This window comes from Cryptomeria japonica, chromosome 3 (genome assembly GCF_030272615.1).
Source record: "Cryptomeria japonica chromosome 3, Sugi_1.0, whole genome shotgun sequence".
NCBI classification, from domain to species: Eukaryota; Viridiplantae; Streptophyta; class Pinopsida; order Cupressales; family Cupressaceae; genus Cryptomeria; species Cryptomeria japonica.
Window position 1 is genome coordinate 234700915 of NC_081407.1, and position 15351 is coordinate 234716265.

At 40.3% G+C, this 15351-nt stretch overlaps 1 protein-coding gene across 2 annotated transcripts in view; it reads right to left on the reverse strand.

Annotated features, from left to right (window-relative positions):
* Positions 1–1107: 1107 nt before the first annotated feature.
* Positions 1108–15351, reverse strand: part of LOC131074404 (proline iminopeptidase) — a 226346-nt gene continuing 212102 nt past the window's right edge. For both annotated transcript variants that reach the window (XM_058011031.2, XM_058011030.2), the window contains exons 10-11: positions 1870–1944; positions 1108–1683 (exon numbers count right to left, since the gene is read on the reverse strand). In XM_058011031.2, coding sequence (XP_057867014.2) covers positions 1573–1683; positions 1870–1944 — 186 coding nt within the window. In that variant the 3' untranslated portion in view covers positions 1108–1572. The remainder of the gene's footprint in view (positions 1684–1869; positions 1945–15351) is intronic.

The window sequence follows — 15351 nt, forward strand, 5'->3', positions numbered from 1 at the left end:
CTAAAAACACACATAGGGGGGAGGGCCCAATAATTATACACCAACTTGTGCTTATAATATCCAATCTTGCCACATAATTATACTATATATTGTGAATTGATAGTCAACATTTAAATAAAAAAAAAAAAAATGATAGTCAAAATGGGCCCATATTTGAACACACGAGAATCTATAAATTAACATATATTAAAAAACATAAACACAGTCATTGACAACTGAAATAAATATTTTTTTTGTTTCAAATAAAATATCATACCTATTCACTATAAATGAGTCATTTATAAGATAAGATGTCAATTTAAACAAGTATTGTTGACATACTGACAAAAATATTATTCATGCGTACAATTTGGTGTAGCAATGTATATGCATTGGAGTATTTCATATTAATAATTTGTCCTATAACAAATGTAAGAGCTGAACACAATAACTTTTTACTTTTTCATGAAATGTAAAGTATTGCCAAAAGATTTTAGTGTTCAACTATTGGTCCATTTGTGTTGAATATAAATTGTCTTTTTTTATATTAATGTGTTGTTTTTATAACAATAAATATTTTTTTGTGTTCAATTATGGTCCATTTGTGTTGATACCAAATATATATGGTTAGTCATAGGTATTTGGTCCATTTAAGTTCTATATAAGTTATATTTTGCACAAAAATATGACATTCCACTAACAACAAATGATATTTTTTTGTTTAACTACTAGAAATTTTTAGATTAAGTTTTGGTTGAATCTTAAAAAGTCATTTTTAGAATATTTGCTATTTGACAAGTTGCATGATGAGACATACCTCAAACCTTATGTACACTTTATCGGCTTTAACCCATTACCAATCAATTTTATTTTTTTTCCATCTGCCCTCTCCCTTACATAATAATTTGCTCAGTGCCATTGCAGTGACTTAATGTAAATTAGTGTGTTGTGGTTGGAGATAGCGGTGAAAATTAATGTATTTGCTCTTCTGCTTAAACTAAGTAGGAATCATATTAGGAGGAAATTTATTTTGTACTTGACAATACCTGTATTCATCAGACGTTTGAATATAAATATTAGAAGCAAAGAAGGAACCGTTAACAAAACTGAACAACGGAGTACAAGATCTTTAAGAACTGAAACTATTATTAATATAGCTAGCAATATAAACACCTCTCTTTTCCACTTAACAATGGTTGAACCAATACAATCGCTTTGATGGTCATCTAATTATAAATGGCTCTATCCCATGGACTCCAATTGTCTAAAAGACATTCTCCCATGGACTACAATTGTTTAAATAATTTTTTCTGTAATATGTGGCTTGTTCATTTCATCGTCATCAACATCTATCTCCATGATTGAAAAATCCAACATATCTTTCGAGACATTTGAACCAGAAATTCCATTAATGTTACAAATAAAACAGTGGAGTTTAGGAGAGCAAATACACATTATTAATGCAAATATCAGGTCCATGCTTTGATATCTTTAACACCACAATTGATAAATCCAAGGAGTAGTCCAACACGTTTCTCTGAGAAAAGGTACATTTAGTGACACATGATTATACAAACGTTTTCTGCGAATTAATTAGCTTGGTAGTTTATTCCCATAAACTAGTTCTTTAAACCGCTCATTTGCTGCAACCAATTCTGCTGTTATTCCTGGTTCTTTAGCAGAGTGACCCGCATCCGAAATTACCTAGATCCATCAGAACGATGGAAAAATTTCAAGATAAGAAAAGGAAAGTTTGTTATATCTACAAAATTTCATGCTGAGTCCTTTCATAGCTGTAAATGATCACAATTGTTAAGCCAATAAGTTTTAAAATTCTTAATATGTAACGGAATACAAAATAATAAAGATTTTTAGAGGAATGAACTCTACCTTGAATTCGGCCTCAGGCCATGCTTTGTGAAGATCCCATGCAGACATCATCGGACAACAAATATCATATCTTCCCTGTGAGCATTTTCATTTTAAGAAAATCATGTCAAAGTAGATCTAAAGAAGTAAATCGCGTTCTTCATTCGTACAATTAAAAAGCAAGTCTGAGATAAAAAAATTATCAGGATGTTTTTAAGTTTAAGAGCAATAATAGTGATTTCTATGTGTTATGTGCATAAATTAAAGTGCGGTATATATTGTGTCTTGAATTTGTTGTCTTCAAGGAGACTTGTCATCAGCATTAATGCATACATTTTGCAGAAATGTGCAGTTTAAATTTTAAATTAAAAAGAAAAGTTTCGAAAGAACATTGTCAGTCCATTTTAAGGTGGCAGTCAGCAGAGAGGGATCTTACTGCATAGTCCCACTCTTAATATCATGTACAGAAAATGAAGATATGTCTCCAGACTTAGATAAATAGAGCATTGTGTTGTTTCAGGGTTTATATCCTCGTCTTAGCAATATAGGCACCAACTTCACATAACTGAATTCATATCATTTATCCAAATTTGGATTGTAGACATCATTGTTTTTGCACTTAAAAGAAAACTTGAAGCACGCACAACGTAAAAAACAAATTAAATATGGAAGGACTGCAGGGACAACTTTTTAATGAAAATGACGAATAAGCATAAGACTTCACAAATGCAAAACCTGAACATATATCTCAAAGAAACACAAATAGGTCAAATGTTTCAGTTAGAGGAAATGATTCCTTAAACTAAGGAATTTGATTTGCTTCCTATAGTTTTCCAACTAATTTCCAGCAGACATGATAAAGCCCTTGTTTTTTGAAAAAAGGCAAAACTGAATTTATTAAAGAATTAGTATCATTTAATTTACGGCTTTATCACTAGTAAAACAAATATTATCTTTGGCACAATTTCTCACAAATTCCCCCGTCCCCTTGACAAATGTAGGGAACATCTAACATAAGAATGGAAGAGAAACTCAATGACTGGTTTGGTCGCACTAGCTTAAGAGTTTAAAAAGATAAAATTGAAATGACACGAGAAAAGTCAGCAACTAAAGAACAAATCCTAGTTATCAAGGCATGGGGACAATACAAAAAAACAACACGAGACGAGGACAATTTACCTACATCTTATTTGAATCTAAATGGATATTGGATAATATCAATACGTGGTAGGAAATGCATCTTAGATCAATCCTAAACCTAATGTTTTATAGATCTTCACTTTCTAGATTGTTGGTTCCATGCAAAGCACAGTGGCCAATAAGAAACTTTGAACCGAATCTATTGCATGTCCAAGCTAACACAAAATGTGGTCAGGAAACATTTCATCATTATACAATTTGAACGTGATTGTTGCCCTGGATTCTCAAATTAAAGAAACCTTAATGCTTAATCCTTATAAATGCTTACTGTGACAATATGAACCCTTGAGACATAAAGCCTCTTATCTTTGGTTGCTAATGTCGATTACACATCCATTTACTTCCTTGAGTAGTTGTCGATGAAGTTAATTTCTTGGTTGCTGTCCTGGAAACTAAATTATTTTGTTTCAGGACTTTTTCAGAATGTAAGAAGGGATTTAAGAGGGATGTCGATTATCAAAAAATTTGAAACTGTGAGATTGGATTCAAGACAGAGATCTTGAGAGTCTAAAGACCAACCTCAAGGATTTTCTGTGTTGCACTAGACGGATTTCAAACAAGATTGTATTGATCTTGAGAACAAGGTTATGACAACAACTAATGACATGACTGATCCCAAGTAGAGAGATGACGTATATTTTATTCCATATTCTTGGAAGCAACCATATATATGAGAAATGCATATCCATTCAAACAAGAATCTATGAATATTTTGCCATCTATGTCTCAATGGGATTAATACATAAACATTAATGGAACATCCGTTTTTCACAACACTGCATGTTTGCATAGGAGTTACTGAAAAACGAAACCATCTCACAAAGTGCCATCTTAGAGAATCAATGGAGATTGGTAAACACCCCTGAAATTTTTATAAGAATGATGGCCTTGGTGTAGTACCCCACCCTGCCTTACCTTAATACACCTGATTAGTGCATTGTCTAAACCTTGTTTGCTAGATTGTGACCTCATACATTGAATAGGGCTCCTGCATATACTTTATGCTGGATATATGTATGATGTAGCTCTTACTATTTAATGAATCAATGTGATATTTTGAATGTGTAGATGTGCGAATTGTATCATTAGATGAAATTTCTAGCAGTTTAGTCTCATTAGGAAATCTATTTAAAGAGCATTTTTAATCATTATGGTTTAATTTTATCTTATCATGATTGACGTACCTTAATTCCTTATTATTTATTTGCAAATTAGGATACATATAGGGTTATTGGGAGACGCATCTCTAGACCCCTGGGATATCAGGACACATCTCCAATATCAAAAATGTCTCTGGAGATTCGGCGAAATGTCTGGGCACTCAACAAAAAGAATCTCGCTGTCTCATGCCATCTCCCACTGCAACTAAGGTGGCTCTTGACATGAAAGAATTTTTTTTTTAAAACACTTGCTAAAACGTGCACTAAAAACCCTATAAAGTTAAAAAAAAGACCAAATAACATTAACCACGAGACAGACACGAAATGCGGTTCATTTTTCAAGCATCTCCTTCTACATGCGTGGGAACTGGGAACTGCAAGTCCACTACCACTAGATATAGTCTTGCGGCTCTTGCCTTTGTGCATACTACATTCTCTTTGCTTTGTTGGGGAGGCATTTTATTTGAAGATCAAGAAGTATGCAGTAATGGTATTTATTATTTTTACATGGTTCAACCGTTCAATTGATTACTCTTGCTAGAGTGCACCACAATCGCCATAACATATGTGTAGGCATTTCATAGCCCTATACTGTCTAGAAAAAATACTCTAAAATTTGAAAGCTCATTTAGAGAATCGACTAGGTAGATTTGGGGCAACTTGCACCCATTTTCTTAGGCACCAAGTATATAGCAGGAGTGTGAGGGTTTTGGGAGCTTTGCTAGAAGCCTGGAGTCAAGTATCATCCCCAAATCTATTGTGCTCAATGTTTATTAACTTTCAAGTTAGAAGTATTATAACAACCACGATCACATGTAAGCTTTGTCTAATGTCATGGCAAGGTACTTACATGAGGGTGAGGGTTCATTTCCTTCACATCCCGGAAAAGGTGGCGATCCTTGTCCAAATGAGGTAGAATGATATGATGCCGCGAGAGATCAATAAAGGGCTAATGGGAAGGTTTCTAATTTGAGCTCTCATGCTTCAACAACAGAGGCAACTGCTGCAACTCAAAATCAAAAGAGTCAAAGGTAGATGTGTCTTCTTGAGATGTACCGACACAACATTCTCACAAGAGACCACACATTAGCAACTCAAACACCAATGGAAGACTATTTGATGTGCAAGGTCAACAAGCGGTTGATGGAATGATTACACGCATCTTTTATGCAAATGGAATACCATTTAATGTTGCTCACTCACCTTTCTATGGAGAGATGGTCCAAGCTATCAATAATGGACTAGCTAGGAATAAACCACTTGGATCTGAAAAACTTGGAACTACTCTAATTGATAAAGAAAATCCAATTAGTTTCATGTCCCTGCCTAAATGGTAGTATTAACTTTGCATCGATTGACCCCAACAATTATAATGATCAATGCAAATTTAATACTACCATTTAGGCAATATTATGGTTGATCTAGAATATGAGAATAACTAGAGTGATCCAAGAAAAAAAAGATAAGAATTTATTGCATGATGTACATAATCTAAAATCTCACACATGTTCCCCAAAACAAGGGTTAATGACAAACATAATGAAATAGACAAGTATACTAAGCAGACAACAAACTCAAGGGATAGGTATAAAGAAAATTATCATGGATGTTAGGAGTAGTTGAGAAATTAGATACTAAAGAATGGCTGTAACTTAATGGATGTTTCTGGAAGCATTCCTATGCATACCACCAAGAACAAAGATGTTACTGCCTGTAACTTAATAACAGTTCTGATCTGAACTGATCGATGGTGATGTTACTAGATGCTTCGATTCATTTCCTTTATATCTCTCAATGTGAGGGAAAGGTCACACCTCTTCATCATGTATGCCCTTTGGCAAGAGACACACTCTTTCACCATTAGCACTCTTAGTGCAAGTCTTCATTATTTCTGCCCTTTGAAAGGGACATGACCTTTCACAATCAGATCTGCACTTCTTATTTAAGTCAGATCTGCTCTGATTCCCCAAATTATCCCCTCAAATGAGGCTCTCTTCTCCCTTTTGTACCTCATATTTGGGAGAGTCGGAACTTATCATTTCATGCCTTTTGTCCATTCATTAACTTAATTAAATTTTTAATTTTATTTAATTATATTCTTTTATATTTTCATTTTTAATTTTATTTAATTATTAATATTTACCATTAAATTCAATTTCAGAGTGGGGACATTATAGTCTGCCCCACTCAAGATTGCTTGTCCTCAAGCAATGATCATGGACTGTTCAAAATGATGAAAGTGCTTTGGAAACACACATGGAACAAGCTTGTTGAAAACCATCAAACATGATGCAAAGCACATCAAGACATAAGGCATACATTAGGAAGGCACACACACCATGACAGTCATGAGGCAAACACATAAATGAACATAAGATATGTAGCATATATACAATACACCAAGCATTCATGAGAAAGGTACACATACAAAATAACCATGAAGTTTTCAAGAAAGCACATTGTATACGTATAGACATATGTAAGGCATGAAGAATTTACATGTAGCAATACACGTAAGCCATGAAGCCTGAACACAATGCATGAGTTATACACCTAAATACATAGGAGGCATACAGCATGAAGTGTACACATGAACATATGTAAAGCATGAATCATACAGATGAATACATGTAAGACATGAATTAAACACATTAATACACATAAGGCATGAATCATACACATGAATCACACACTTGAATACACTTAAAGGCATGAATCATACACATGGATACACACAAGGCATGAATCACACACTTGAAGACACGTAAAGCATTCAGCATATATGTGTAAAGCATAAAGTATACATTTGAAAGGTACTCATGGAGTAAGCATGCTGAAGATGCATCAATTGCAAGGCGAACACATAAATACATGTAAGTCACAAGGCATACATATAAAACACATGCTGAAAAAATATCAGATCCGAAGCAACACAAATCACACATGACAAAAGCATTCATATAAAATACACATGGAGTAAGCATACTCAACACACATTACACACATATAGGAACACACTGTTGGCCTTAAGAGAATGATGGTCAAAGTAGGTTTGCCCCGGAGGCTGCAAGAATCATGCTTTGATACCATTGTAATGTCCCCTAACTAGTTATACTAAACCTAAATTTGCCCAAATCTAAAATAGGTAATTAGGTTTATAGGAGTACCTTTGTATACTGTTTTCCTGCAACACAAAATTAGAGAACATATATGAAGTAATACTTATAAACTGAAACATATGCTAATGAATTAGATTGAGTGATATAAATTTTTAATGTATTAATTACCAATATCATTATATTTATTAGATAAAATCAGATTGTAGGTTAGTTGCCATTCTTTATTATCCAATTTCTTAGTGCACTAGGGTAGGCTGGTTGGATAGGGTGTCCAAGAGACCCTCCACCCTAGGCCCAAGAGTAGATGCTACATCCCTCTTGGCCCCATGTGGCAGGTATTAAGCATCCATCATGGAGTGGTGTGCCCAGAGAGGTGTCCTATCGCCGTTCCCCTTTGTCTCAACCAACTCCTCTCTTAAGCCCAAGAGCAAATGCTACATCCCCCTTGGCTCCATGTGGCAGGGATTAGGCATCCACTATGGAGTGGCGTACTTGAGAGAGGGTCCCTCATATGTAATGAACCATTTATGTAATTCCAATTATATCCATTATTTAATTCTATTATGATAATCATAGTTGTCACAAATCCCATTACATTATATTGTCATTAATGCTTCCTGCCAGTATTAATTTGTATTAATCATTATCTGCCATTATTCCCTTACAGTATAATAACAAATTGTGCAAACTGAATTTGATTGCCTCATTCATCCTTGGGTTCATTGACAGAGATGCAACTATATATTATATTAAGACAGTGATATTATGTGAAATTGGCTTTAAATTGCTTCTTCATTTTTATGTTATTATTGCCATCAATTTAATTAACATTACATTCTGCAGTTCAGATTCAGTGATATACAAATATGATTATGATATGGAAGATGCTGTTTTATCATATTATAATATTAGATTAGAAAGTACCAAATACGTACCTATCACTACTTGCTCCTGTTTCCTATCCCTGCTGGCAGCCTTGATAATCTCCTCTATTGTTATTGCTTAGTCGTGTCAATCATTATTGGTTGTTTGTTTAAGGATCCTATCACTAATTTAACTAATCATTCTTCGATCTGATTGTTCTTCCTTAAGGCAGCGATACCCTTAATTGCAATCATTATTGGTTGCTTATAATAAAACGTGAATATATTCAAAACTCCTCTAACTAGAATATTGGGGGGCGAGGGGTATGACAGTATGAACATTATAAGGTTTTGTATTAAATATACATATTCAGCGCATTCATATCCATACCACCAAGAACAAAGATGTTACTGCCTGTAACTTAATAACAGTTCTGATCTGAACTGATCGATGGTGATGTTACTGGATGCTTTGATTCCTTCCCTTTATATCTCTCAAGGTGAGGGAGAGGTCACACCTCTTCATCATGCATGCCCTTTGGCAAGAGACACACTCTTTCACAATTAGCGCTCTTTAAAAGAGTGCAACTCTTCATTATTTCTGCCCTTTGAAAGGGACACAACCTTTCACAATCAGATCTGCACTTCTTATTTAAGTCAGATCTGCTCTGATTCCCCAAATTATCCCCTCTCAAATGACGCTCTCTTCTCCCTTTTATACCTCATATTTGGGCGAGTCACAACTTATCATTTCATGCCTTTTGTCCATCCATTAACTTAATTAAATTTTAAATTTTATTTAATTATATTCTTTTATATTTTCATTTTTAATTTAATTTTTATTCTTTTAAATTTTTATTTTATTATTAATATTTAGTAATTTACCATTAAATTCTATTTCAAACTGGGGACATTACAAGCTCTTCAGTGACAGGCTACAGGGAGTCAAATTCTGGCCTGCAACATTCCCTGGGCTAGGATTAATAAATTAAATAAGGGAATAGGTGATTAATTTAATTTGTAGCCCAAAAAGCTAATGATTGGAGATTAAATAATATAACTCATCGTTATAACTTAAGTGGGGGCCATTTCAAGATGCAGCTTTATTATCCCTAGGCGCATTACACTTGGTGGACAATTAACTTATTATGAAGCCCATATTTCATTCTTAATGCCTAAGTCGCTTCATTAAAGAGAATTCCCTCAAGGTCAATGCTTTTTTTGGGATGAAGAATTATATATGTTGACGGGAATAATCATTATGTTATGTTGGTATATTATGTTTATGTTGTCGTCGGTAATAATGAGTTACGGCGGTCAGTTAGTTAGCCGACGGGTAGGTAGTTGGAGTTGCGACGGTTGTGTCGCACCCCTTCGGCTGTCATATATTGTACCACCTCCGGGTGTTGGAGGACATGGAATGTAGACGACAGATTATAATATGAACATCTTTTGACATTAATGGAAAGCTTATTCTGGTACTTCCTTTGTAATTGCATTGTGCATTGCTGTTCAGTTTCTGTATTCTTCCTGTTTACCCAGTGAGGTAAACATTTGGCGCCGTTGCCGAAATTATTTCAGGAGGGACGGGAATATACTACATGGCACAGGGATAATGGGACAACCATTGCCCGAGGGGACGAGCAGTAAACCTGACGAGGATCACCAAGAATTGTTCGAAGGAGAACGAGCACTCACAAAAGATTTCTCTTGCATCCTTCAAGCGGCCATCAAAACACACGTACGGAGGGAAGCCACCATTGAGGCTGTTCCAGAGGATGCTGTGTGGAGCGCGCTTGGTGTAAGCCCGGCGGTGAATCGGTTAATGAGCAATTTGCCTAACCTTCTGGCTCAAGCATTTTTGGCTCTTCAAAACCGCAGAGAAGACACCTACCGTGAGAACCAACGACAACAAATCTTACGAGAATTTCATGAGCGCCAAGATGACGGACGTAGGGAAGACCGACGAAGGACAAATAATCCTTAAGTTGTGAAGGGAGAGAAATAAAGAACACTGTTAGAAGCAGAAGAATTATGTTGATTGTATACAAAAGAATGAATTAATAAAGACGTGTTGTGTTTTGATTTATGTGTTGTGAAACATGAAATTGTACCACAATTAATGCCCAATTTACTGAATAAAGACAGAAATAAGAAATTAGAAACCGACGAGTGGGAGGTTGCGCAGAAGGCTTTGATTTTGGAACAACGTGTAGAACGTAGACGGAGGCTGAGGCAACTTGCCGAAGGACGACCTGCCGAAGGGTTGCCCGAAGGGAACCAAGGAGGTGTCACGGAAGGTGCAGAAGCCGAGGGGAATTTCTACGCGTCGCCAGACTACTGTAGAGCGAGAAGCCTCGAAGAGTTTCTGGAGGAAACTAGGTTACGGAGAGAACTAGTTGAAGAGACTCGAGATCGGTTCAAAAACTTATCTCTCACGCCACAAAGGGAGGATCACCGAAGGAAGCCGGGCACGGGTGACGGCGAAGGGGAAGCTAACCGCACGGTAGTCGCTCTCACGCCACAAAGGGAGGATCACCGAAGGGAGCCGGGCACGGGTGACGGCGAAGGGGAAGCTAACCGCACGGTAGGTACAAGGCAGAACACCGTACCTTTGGTCACCACCACAAGAGACATCAGCGGCATCAGAGGGAGCAGCGCCGGAGGGCAGACACGGCCACAACCACCTCCAAGTGGACGACTTCCATCAATGGCGACCAAACAGAAGTTGCCCAAATTCAACGGGGATAGCAAAGATGATCCCACACGGCATTGCCGTACCTGCGAAACCATCTGGATAGCCAATGGGGTGACTGACCAGGATGAATGGATGAAGCAGTTCCCCGCCACACTGAGAGGAGTGGCTATTGACTGGTATTCAGACTTGGATAAAACCGGGGTAACTACGTGGGATGAATTGAAGAAAGCATTCGAGAAGGAATTTCGGCTTCTCCGAGATGATAATGAGATAGTCTCCGAAATCTATGGAACAAAGCAAGGAAAGAAGGAGACCGTACGTGCATATGGCCGCCGGCTAAAGGAATTAGTCGGAAAGATGGAAAGCCAACCGGCTGATGGCTTAAAGAAGCGGTGGTTTGTCGAGGGTCTGAACCCTAAGCTACGACGAAAGATGAAAATTGTGCCTCCGACATCCTACGATGATGCATACAATCGAGCCATGGACTTGGAAAGTGAAAATAAGACGGCCAAAAAGAAGAAGAATAGATCTTCGTCATCCTCTGAAGATGATACGTCGGAAGAAGAGAGTAGCAGTGATGAGAAGCCGAAGAAGAAAGTCACGGCCCTTCAGAAGGATATGGAACGGATGTTAAAAGAGTTTAAGACAATGAAGGGGACCACAAGCAAGGATGATGAACTGTGGTGCACGGATTGTAAGGAGAGCGGCCACACAAAGGGTGTCTGTCCCAAGAAGGCATTCTGTGACATCTGCCAGATCATGGGACATTCTACGAAGGAATGCCCATACAATCTGAAGGCACGTAACCAGCAAGTGCTCTTTGCACATGAGCAGCCCTCCACATCGGATTCAAACAATAATGCATCTTCCGGAGGCTACCGAGGAAACTGACAAGGCGGACGGGGGAATAATAATAATTCCACCAGAAACAGGGTCCAATACGATGCGAAGGGACGCCCGATGATTCAATGTAGGGCTTGCAATCAATGGGGTCATTACGCACGAGAGTGTAATAACAATGACACCGCTCAAAAGCTATGTCGGTGGTGTGGCCCCGGTGACCATGAAGATGCCGATTGTCCGAAGTCTGGCGTAGGGGCCAATCTGATTGATATCGAAGGCAACACACGGGGTAAAGAAGCCATCCTTGCTCTTACCCGAGGGCAGGCAAAGGAAGCCCGATACCCCCATCCCCGCACGGAGAAGCAGAGAATGACGGAGGCAAGGGAGGAAATAGAAAGGGCCATGAAAGCCCGACGGGGAGAGACACACGACTCATCTGGACCCTACTGCACAGACGCGGAGAGGAACATTGTACGGCAGATGCTCCAAATGGAGGTACCTGTGAAACTGGAAGACCTCCTACACACCATACCGCAATTGGGGACAATGTTGTTGGGCACAAAGGTTGATAAACCCAAACCGAGAGACATGGACGCTCCCATACTAGGAAGCTCGGCAACAAATCCAGTTGTACTTACCGTCAACAATGGCCGACACCCAGCCGTCGTGGAGATGGGCATCCTGGGCACCATCTTGACAGATACTATAGTAGACGGCGGTTCCAGAGTAAATGTCCTTCCGGAGGACACATGGAAAAAGCTAGGAAAGCCCACTCTGTGGCCACCTACGTTTAATCTGCTAGGTGCAGACCAGCACGGGATTAAACCCCTCGGCATGTTGATGGCACAGCAAGTCACCGTGGGTGCACAACCTTTTGTACTCGACTTCGTGGTCATTCCATTGAAACAGAAAGCGTATGACGCCATACTTGGAAGAGGATGGTTGGTGGCAGCGAAAGCAAACCACAACTGGAAACGGAATACACTCTCGATGGAGAGCGGAGGCAAGAAATTCACTATTGATCTCCGGACACAGTTGGTGGGCGAGGAACTTGCCTCTTCCTCGGGATCTGAATCCGAGAGGGAAAATCACCCACGAGACGAAGGGAGAGAGAGGATGGACCCAGATGCCGAAGGCATATTAAAAATCGGAGGTTGCTGTTCGGAGGATAACACAGATTCACTAAATGGATTGTTCCATTGGCAGCAGGAGGACTATGAGATGTTCTCACCCTCCTGTAACGTATTAAGCGTCGAAGGAGAGGAGCCAGATCAATATCCTCCAGAATACAGAGAATATTGGAAGGGAGACGCCCCAAACCCTGGCGACGTAAATAATCCGAAGAGTGTCGGCAACGATTGGAACCCTGTGTGGAAGGCCGTAGCCTTCAAAATCTTTATTATCCTTCTTCTTCTTATGTACGGGAAGGAGACTGTGGTCCCTATAGAATTTGTGGTTCCAGGTCTTCGGATGGCCATGGAAAATAAACTTGCCACCAATAGGTTTAAATTGAAACCCTATCACGCGAAGCACGCAGGGGACCCGAGAGGCCGGACGGACACCCGAGAGCCCAAAGGGGGACCCAAGAGGATGGAAGGGGACCTAAGAGGCCGGGCAAGCGACTTGAGAGGCACAGGACAAAAGCAGGAGACTTTTGGGCGAGAAAAACCGAGAAGAATGAAGGGCGATCCTAGAGACAGGGGACCCGAGCCGAAGACTCTTTAGACAACTTCAAAAAAAAAGAAAAAAAAATCGCACGGTCGTACGACAGCGACCGTACGGTCAAAAAAAAAAGAAAAAGAAGGGGAAAATGGCCACCGTACGGTGGGACCAAGGTGACAAGGTGACACCACCGTGCGGTGGAAGCACCGACGGTGGCATCACCGACAGCGGAACCACCGTGCGGTGGAAGCACCGACGGTGGCACCACCGTGCGGCGGAACCACCGTGCGGTGGCACCATCGTGCGGTGGAACCACCGACGGTGACACCACCGTGCGGTGGGAGCCACCGAAGGCGGTCACCAAGCCAAGACATCAAAGACGCCGCACAACACCACCGCGACGAAGAACAAAACAACCCCGCACACCGCCATCACCGCACAGCAAGGGGTAAAGGGAAGAAGACGCCGAACACCGCACCAGCACGCCACCACGTGATGCGAAGGGTAAAGCACGGGCCGACCGCCACAGGTAGACCAAGCAGCCGCACGATCGGAGGTGCCAATGCTGTTGTTGACCGTATAGGGAGGTTGTATGGCCGGGTAGCCATCGGGGACATTACAGTGCCCTTAAAAAAAAAAAAAAAACGACGACGGCCAGATTTAAAATGATTTGCTGACATCTGGAGCCTGGACACTGAAAATATTGGAGTGTAGAAGAAGGGTTTTGACATCATAAAATATCACAGAAATGATGCGCGCCATGGACTTTCGTGGGGTTCTGAAGGTTGTAAATTGGTGTTGGCGGCGGGGGCGCTGCCCCAGGACCCCGCGAGGGGCGCTGCCCCTCGACCCCGCGGGGGTGCTGCCCCTCGACCCCGCTGGGGGCGTTGCCCCCAGACCTCCAGTTTATTTTGAGCTACAAAAGACCACGGGAAGTGTTGTGGTTGTCCGTATTGTGCGAAAGAAGCCCACAGCTAAGCATTGGCAGGGAAGCCATAAGCCGTAGAGGGAGACGGATTTGGAGGTTGCGAACAAACAGAGTTTGAGGGAAGGCATTGCAAGTCCGCGCAGTTGTATGACACTAGGGAGTTATTCAGTTCAGTTTTTAGCCTTTGGGGAGTGTGATGGAGGATTTGAGGTGTCTCCTAGCATTTGTGCCAACGGATTGTGGCCACCTCCAGGCATGACTGGTACGCTTTGAGGAACTCGGAGTATGTCTCGGCTGGACGTGAGGTTGCCTTGGTGGATGCACAGAGGGCTTGGGAGGAGCTGACCACCAGGTTGGAGGCAATAGTCGCGTGAGACTTAGTTCAGCGTACCCAGGAGTTGGATGCCGAGAGAGCAGCATGGGTGGCTATCGAGGACAAATTGGCTAGGGAGACAGAATCATTTGAGTAGCAGTTGGTGGAAGCTGAGACTGAAAAACGTGTTTTGCAGACAAGTTTGGGTTAGGCCCAGGAGAACTGTGATGGCAAAGGAAGCAATATTGGTGAAATTTGCTTATTATTATATTTTGCTTTGCAAATCGATTTCAAGGCTCTCTCTTCTCAGGACGCAACCCTTGTGAAGTCTTTTCTTATGGACAAAAACCCATAAGTCTTTCCCAAGGCTATCTCCAGCACTGAAGACGACTATCTCACCTATCACTGCTGCTGGAAGCTGATTTCTCTGGCGATTAGAGGCATCAGAAGTCTGGTTTTTGAAGTAATCTGAAGGTTTCTGATTGGCAGTTGGCATCAGCAAGGTTCAGTACATAATCTGAAGGTTTCTGATTGACGGCTGGCATCAACAAGGTTCAGTACATAGTCCAGATTCATCATAGGACCTGCAAATTCATATCGCAGCTTTTGCAATTGGGTTTGTGGCTTGAGTGAAGCGCTTGACGCCAAAAAGCAATAGTTACAGATCTGTAGCAAGTTTGGGTCAATCATCACAGTAAGCGATCAAGCCATAATTTT